Here is a 7,842-nt window from a genome sequence, read left to right as displayed (position 1 = left end):
GACGAGAAAGTGCGTGCTCTCTTTCAGTGCAAGATTCATGTTCTCGAGTTAAGCTATTAAGGTTTCCGATGCCCTTTATCAGAACGCTGAATACGCATACGCGCACGCACACACACACACACACACAGAGTCTCTGGAACCTCTTCTCTCTTACTAGTCAGGCAAAGCTGACCTTATCTACCCAGTCTGTTAGAGGCAAAGGGAGTGATGGTTCCTTTGTCTGTTCTCCCCTGCCATCCGTTGGACAAAACCGTATAACCCTACAGCAGAGAAGCAGGATATCATGCCTTAGCATCATGCTCGCATCTTCAACAACGAGACCAGGTACTGTGTGAGATTATGAAATCGTGAGTGCCCCTGTGAACCTGGGAGTGTTTCTCAGATACGTCCAGAGCGCTGTTAATGAATGCTGATAAACCTGCGCTAGACTGTAGTCTCCATCTCCTCAACGTATTCACCATTAGGAAATGCACAGGCCAAGATCTGCTCTCCTCTCTGAATCTGCAACTGTTATGCAACGCACGCATGCAACGCGCACACACACACACACACACACACACATATACATTTCCAAAGCAACAGCACCATCCAGTCAGTTGACACACAAGCTGCCTATAGTCAGCCAGCATTCCAGAACACACACGCCGCATTTAAAATTACTGGCGTGTAAACAAATAAATAAACAAACAAACTGAGGTTACAGGTAAGAGTGGAAGGAGGTCCACCCCAAACCCTGGGCCAAGTCTACACAGACAGGCCAGCAGATGGACAGGCAGGCAGACAGAGAGACAGAGAGCCAAACAGGGCAACAAAGAGAAGGAGTGAAGGTTGCTTGTGTACTCACAGCGAAATGATTCCTGGTGGGAAACTCTTGGGGATGGCTTTGGTGTCCACACAGAAAGCACTGTCCTTAGTGCAGGAGCAGGTGGCCGGGCAGCGGGGGATTTTGGAGGCACGGCGCCCCTCGGCGAGCCCCTGAGCACATATCAGCAGCACCAGGCAGAGATACGCGGCCAACAGCGACCTCCAAGGCAGCCGCGGGGCCGCCGTCCTGGGCCTCCCTCCGGACATCATCCCCCCCAGGGGTCTTCTCGTGAGGAGGTGGGAGGCAGAGCAGCGAGGGACTGGTCTCTCTGGAGCAAAGGTGAGTGAATCACGGAGAGAAGAGAAGAGGAAGGAGAGTGGGAGAAGAAAAGGAGTGAGAGAGAGAGAGAGAGAGAGAGAAGAGATGATGCACTTTTCCCGTGGAAAGTCGGAGTGTAAAGGCAGGGGAGTGTGTGCGGGAGGGAGAGCACGAGAGTGTGACGGGGAGAGGGAGAGAGAGCGAGAGAACGAGAGAGTGATGATATAAGAAAACGAGAGACGCGTGCGCGCACGCGCACACACACACACACACACACACACACACACACACACACACACACACACACAGATGCAGATGCAGCTAGAGAGGGCAAAAGCTGTTTCCTCTGAGCTCCCTGCACGCTGTGGGCGAGTGACTCGTGTGCGTGTGTGTGCACGCTTGCACTGTAGCCCCACCAGATCTCACTGTTCTCCTCAGTGCTGGGAGCTGTTGCAGCAGAACTGGCAGGACGGCGAGCGTGCAGATTTTCCGCGCCCGCTCACACACAATCTGGATGCCGCACGCAACGACGCTGATGCTGAATTATTAAGCAGCAGGAAGCTGGGCTCCAACAGCAAGCTGCGTCGGGGCGGGGGGGAGTTGTGAGCCAGCCAACAGACTGCCACACAGCCTTGCTGGCAGGGGCGCAGATTAGAAAAGCTTATTACCACAGAACAAACACTGCCCTGGACACTGAGGTTGTGCCTCAGCAACAAACGAGTCTGTCCAAACTTATAGCCCAGATTTTTTGACGTCTGACAGGAAGTGGGCACTTATGTTTGTTCAGTTACATATGCTGAACCGGTGTTTTACGACCTAGTAATTATGCTGCTGCTAGTTTGTGAAGTAACAGGTAGTTATGAAGTATGATGTCGTTGCCACATGCTCGTTTAAACCAACTGGCTGCAGTTCTGCAAGTGCTAAATGCTTCATGATACACAAAATTATTTTAAAAAATACCCCTGAGCAGTAGTAATAAGCCAAAAGGAAAACCTGTATGCGTCTCTACAGGCACATGGCCACAAGGGGACAGTAGAGTATAACCCAACAAGCTCAGGAATCGGGGCATTAATATCATTCTCTGCCCCTTATTCCAGCTCTCCCGCAGTGCCAGGCGTAGTCTGTCCACGCCTGTCACCAGCTGACACATGCATGTGCGCTCGCGGACGCAATTACTCCCTCCGCAACCCCCCCCCCAGGGGACTTTTCTGCTTGGCCAGAAGTTGCACACATTCAAATCAATCACCACAATGCTTTAAATTCGGTGCCTTGAACAAAACCCCTGACTCGTCAGGAAAGATGTTAAAGAACAAAGTCGAGAAATGTCAGGAGAGCGCGCGTGTTTTTCTCAGTGTAGACTCAGCAGTTCTCCGACGTGCCCAGTATAACCAGCTGTGGAACTAGTTAGGCCTCTTGGTTCCAAGTATTACCAGCTGTGGAACTAGTTAGGCCTGTTGGTTCCCAACTCTTCCTTTATGAAAATATTTTAGAGCCAAAGATTTTATGCTGTTTTTATTGGCCGCTCTTTTATTGACGTTTTCATTCTCCTTCTCTGGCTTCTTTTAATCACAGGTGTATTCTGAGTCACTTTTATTCCTGGTTTTCCAGCTTCTGTTTTTGTAAACCTTCAGCTACCAGCGTGGGGTCCCGCGCTCTTTGGTCACCCTTCCGCGCGGCACCAGTTCCGGTCATACACAGTAACTCACTAAGAGGAAAATGTTGATGTTAGTTTCCAACTCAAAGCCACTTTCCTGACCGGCCTGCTAAGCCTGTCCGCACACCTGTTTGAGTCTCTCTCGCTTTAGCCAGATACGTTATTCATCAAACAGGGCCATCTCGCATGGGTGTGGGTGACTTGGAGCAAAGCGAGTCTCACAAAATACCCAGTAGGCTGCATGCGTGAGATTTATGTAAATGACAATGGTGACATGAATCACGTTAAAACACTTCATAGTTAACAAGCCCACAGCTTATGCAGCGGTTTTGAGCCCCGTGCTACCTCGGTCTTAAACCAGCTACAGACTGAGCTGTATTTAGCAGTCTCCGCTTCTGCTGAATTCTTTACCAATACGTCTAAATTGCTTCCCAACTACACACAGCACAAATATGGTTGATGGCTTGTTACTGTAGGGATTTGTATTGAATAATGTCTAGTTATAAAAAGGTTTGGAAATCCATGTTCATAAGCTTGAGAGAGCAAGAGCCTCCGCAATATCTAAAATCTCTCCAAAATGTGCCATCTGGTATACTGTGAAATGCATTCGGGGACAAAGTTGGCCGAACAGGAGCCGGAAACAGAACCCAGTAAAAGCCACAAGTCCAAATTCTATTTTAAAAAGGCCAGACAAGAGACGTCCAATAATTGCGTGCTGCTTGTTGTTTTGTTTAGTTTTTTGTAATAAAAGGGAGGTCAAAATAAAGCTCCTCCACCTGGAATCCCCTTGTCTTTGCCCAAACTTAACTCCGCACTAGGGTCCAGTGCAAGAACACGCACCTGCTTGCTCATTTCCACTTCATGAGGGGAGATATAAGAGGAGAGACAGATGTTTAAATCTTTGGGGCCTGACAGAGGAGGGATTACAGGTCACTTTTAATATTAAACAGCAGGGGTGCTGTTGCGCTCAGTTCTCCACCCAATTCAATTAGAGGGAGCACGGAGACATACGGCTGTGGCTCAGTGATATGATTAAAAAGCCTCAATCAGATATCAGGCCAGTGAGTCATCAAACTCGCCTTCACAGCAACCAACGGAAAACTGGGTACCACGTAGAAGATGCACGTCATGTTCAAACAAGCCAGTAGTCGTGAGGGTTCTTATGGGATTTGCGATAAAAGTCCTAGATGTGTTTGCAGAAGAGACCACAAATCGCTCCATTTTAGGCGGTTTGCGCCACACATAAATTCAATTAACTGTTATCTTGAGCTGAAAATGGGTGTCCCTAAACTGTTGTCAGAGCCTGTGCGCACTTTGTAGTATAGCTTCTGCTTCCACAGAAACAGCAGCTCTTTATAAAACAAACAATGCAATCACGTTGTGATGGCCTATGCCATTGTGTTCACTCTTTGCAGTTTAAAAGGCAAATAGAACATGCCTCGAGCCAGAAAGCTGTAAACGTAAGGCGAGATGGGCCTTTTCTTTACTGGGTGTCTGTTCAGACAAAATGCAGACTTAGCCGAGGGGCTCGTGCTATTTAGCAAGCTGACAGGTCAAGGTTAGTGAGGCTCACCTGTGTGTGTGTGTGTGTGTGTACGTGAGACACTCACCTATGTATGTATGTGTGTGTGTACGTGAGACACTCACCCGTGTGTGTGTGTGTGTGTGTGTGTGTGTGTGTGTGTGTGTGTGTGTGTGTGTGTGTGTGAGAGAGAGAGAGAGAGAGACACTCACCTGTGGAGGCAATCTGATCCAGAAAGGGGGTTGGGAAATGAACAGGACACACTGCCTCCAGGGAACAGGTGCATTGTAGGAGCGTCATATAGGACGTCCAGCTCCGTCACCCTGCGCTCTCTATAGTGTTTGTGTTTAAGCAAAGTTACATACATGGCACGTTTATTTGTAATTGTGTGTGTGTACATTTCGGGAGAACTGGAGATACCTTTGCTCCAATCACCAGCTCCACTGGCTGTTTTGCACCAGAAAATATATTAGGCCTGTAGTGCCAGGGGCCTTTTTTGAACGCCATATTCCTGTTCTCTACATGATGGTGGGGTGTTGGCCATAGCGAGACTGTCCTCACCGGTGACGTACAGAAACACTGCAGTCTGAGGCTGCATCCTGGCACATGTTTAAGTGTGTATTGTTTTCTATAGTATACACACAGGGATAAGCTAGAACAAAGACAAATGAAAGATCCAAGTGAAGTGTGGATGTAAAACATACATCCTGTGGACACAGAAGCTATTTCTTTTCTCCGGTTTAATAGGTCGTCTTTAGTAGATGCACAGTAAGTGGGGGAGGTTTCTGGAAAGTATTTATAACCCCTGTGGGAAAGTGTCTCAGGACTAGATTAAGTCTAAGTCTATCCTAAAAAGCATTTCTGTTCAGTAGATCACAGAGTAGGGGAGGTTTTCTGTTCAGGAAGACAACATGACTCTAGGTTGGAGTTCCCTGTCCTGATCACCTAACCAGACATCGTCAACCAAAGCCCTCAGCGGTCTCACAGGGTCTGAGGCTGATTTACACACCGAACCTGCTGAGCACATTACAGGATGACAGTCAAATGTGTAAAGGCTCAAGTAAACACGAATTCTCACTCTCTTGGGTTGCGCGTTGGCTTGCTCGCGTTGTTTAAACGTTTCCTATGACGTCACAGCTTATCGTGCCTCTCCTTTGTCCTCATCCACTCCAAAAAAGGAGAGAAGGCCGAAGACGCAAGAACGAGTAACCCACGCAGGACTCCAGCTTGACTGACGGGTCACGCCCCTCACGTGACCTTCCTGCCAGTTCCACACCAGCGATTCAGTCTCACGCACAACCTCGTCATCAGCAAACCCAAACACGGCCACTGACCCCAAACAAGCGTTCAGCAGTCTGTCGAGGGTCAGGAATTCATCAACCATTTTGGCATCTGTCAGATTTAGCACACCCTGGTGAAACACTTTACGCTGTTCACGCGACAGCACGTTCGGTTTGAAATCGGGAGGTGTTTTGTTTCTTTCCCTTATTCCCTTCGAACAAATAGTGCGAATATCTCCGTTTAGTTTCGTGATATCTGCACATCTCTGAACATTTTGCACTTTTTACCAGTCACCGCTATCAGTCCAGGAGCAGGTAGGCTACAACATGCTTCCTGTGGCACATTGTCTTGTTAAAGTTTTCTTGAAGAAACGAGGGTGAACCAGTGTCACTATACACCTTTGAGAAGGATGGCGTGAACCGTCACACCATCACAACAGGGACAGGGACTCCATTATTGTCCCCTCGATCGTCATGGCAACCATTGGAAGAGTTCCAGCTGTAGCACAGCCAGGGTCCTGCACATTTGATGAAAGCTAAAAAAAAATTGTTTAAATCACTCACACTGGATCAAAGAGATTGTTAAAGAAGGGGACAAAACAGAGTGTTTTCTGTTTAAATGAAAGTGTTTAAAACTGCTTTCAGTGGTTCTTTTTTTTAGACTTGTAAAAGAGAAGGCAGAGTCTAAAAATAGCATGCAACCACACACTGTTACATAAGTATGGCTGGCAAAGAAGGGCAGGCGTCCAAACCAATTTTTCTGTACAGGATTTAATTAACTACAAATGCTGCCTATGGCCTCAGCCAAAACAAAGACACAGACAAGTTTCCCAAAATATGAGTCGATGGAATAAAACACGCCCACCCCCCCACCAGAAAATAGTCAAACACAAACACACAACCTACTTGTTCTTTATTGGCACTTTTAATCTAGATGTGTGTAAGGTCACAGAACACAGCGTGCTCACGGAACATTCTGTTTGTGCTTTCCTAGTGTCTACACGATAGCAACGCACAGTGCATAAGACTATAGGAGATGGAGTTATTTTCTGTGATACAAATTTGTGCATGGAGGTATGGCTTCCTGAGCATAAACCTATTTAAAAGTTAAAACTCAAAAGCTGCAATTAGTTCATCTCCAAAGAACCTTTTTGAAGACTACATACCATGGTATACACAGAGTATGCGTTACCATTCAAGATGCAAACCAGACCCTCAGCTTACAGGTTATTCTCCAAGAGTTTAGGATGAGGCAAAATCAGTTTGACCATTATATCTTATGCCATTATTGTCTGAGCAGTTCTTTCCCCCTAAATGAATGAGCTGTCTTTGAACACACACACACAGAGACGTGAGACAACACATTGGTAGTTTGGCTCTTAGAGGTGAAGGGCAGATGATGTGCCAAGCAGGACTAAATGAGCAATGGAGCACGTGACCCAACGTGAGAGCAGCTCCCAAATCAATCAGTCTGGCTGGACTGAGCAATGAATCAGCATTAAAGACGCAAAGGGTGATAAAACACAATCTCCGCTGCCCCACAACAAAACGCACCTTCAAATGAATATTTGTAAGAAAAACAAAAATTGTGAAATGGGTTTAATAACAATATTCTGGGTGCACAAGGTTATACAGCACAGTTTTCAGCAACATCCAGCAGGGTAGTTATGCTGCCCTCCTACCCAGGGGCTCTTTGAACTGGCTACCAGGAATCAGATGCTCCTCTGAGCAGCATTTGAAGTGGAATGCCGATGTTAGGTATTAACACACTCTGCTGTTTTTCTGATCTGTCCAGTAGCACCCTCTGCTCCCAAACACCATCTGTCCGACGCAGTAATGTAACCCGCGCGTCCATTCTGCCATTAGTCAGACCGCTCCTGTCTGTCCGGTGCAGACAGACGTCAGTTTAAACATGCCTGGTTGCCAGGGACAAATGGAATTCCGCCTTTGAAAAGAGCCAGGGAGAAAAGATGGAATGACGGAACTGAAGTTTGCTCTGTTGATTATGGACACTCATTGGAAGAAATTTTCCACACAGGGCACGGACGAGAACGCGCTTAATCTGCCACCGCATCTTTAACTAGGCCAAAAAGAGAAACCCACGTTTTAGGAGTACAGAATATCCAGCCGTCCTCGAATGAGCGCGCTTGTAAACTCACCTCACAAGGGCTGACGCAATCGATTCAAGTCCTCGCCTTCACCCATCCTACGAACAAATTCATCAAGTCCTGTAAGGCAGTGGAGGCGAAAACAGGACGATGGA

At 47.3% G+C, this 7,842-nt stretch overlaps 1 protein-coding gene across 3 annotated transcripts in view; it reads right to left on the bottom strand.

The window, feature by feature from the left end:
* lgi3 (leucine-rich repeat LGI family, member 3) overlaps positions 1 to 1,645 on the bottom strand; it is a 9,044-nt gene extending 7,399 nt beyond the window's left edge. Inside the window, exons 1-2 of one of the 3 annotated variants that reach the window (XM_035536403.1) lie at positions 1,540 to 1,645; positions 845 to 1,133 (exon numbers count right to left, since the gene is read on the bottom strand). In XM_035536403.1, the coding sequence (XP_035392296.1) occupies positions 845 to 1,074 (230 nt within the window). In that variant the 5' untranslated portion in view covers positions 1,075 to 1,133; positions 1,540 to 1,645. Of the gene's footprint in view, positions 1 to 844; positions 1,401 to 1,539 lie in introns of those variants that run through there. The other 2 variants (XM_081703652.1, XM_027027256.3) reach the window with 2 other exon arrangements.
* Positions 1,646 to 7,842: the final 6,197 nt, after the last annotated feature.

This window comes from Electrophorus electricus, chromosome 20 (genome assembly GCF_041902795.1).
Source record: "Electrophorus electricus isolate QZ-2024a chromosome 20, ASM4190279v1, whole genome shotgun sequence".
Classification (NCBI taxonomy): domain Eukaryota; kingdom Metazoa; phylum Chordata; class Actinopteri; order Gymnotiformes; family Gymnotidae; genus Electrophorus; species Electrophorus electricus.
The sequence above is the reverse complement of the archived record's forward strand: the minus strand, read 5'-3'. Positions and strand labels throughout refer to the sequence as shown.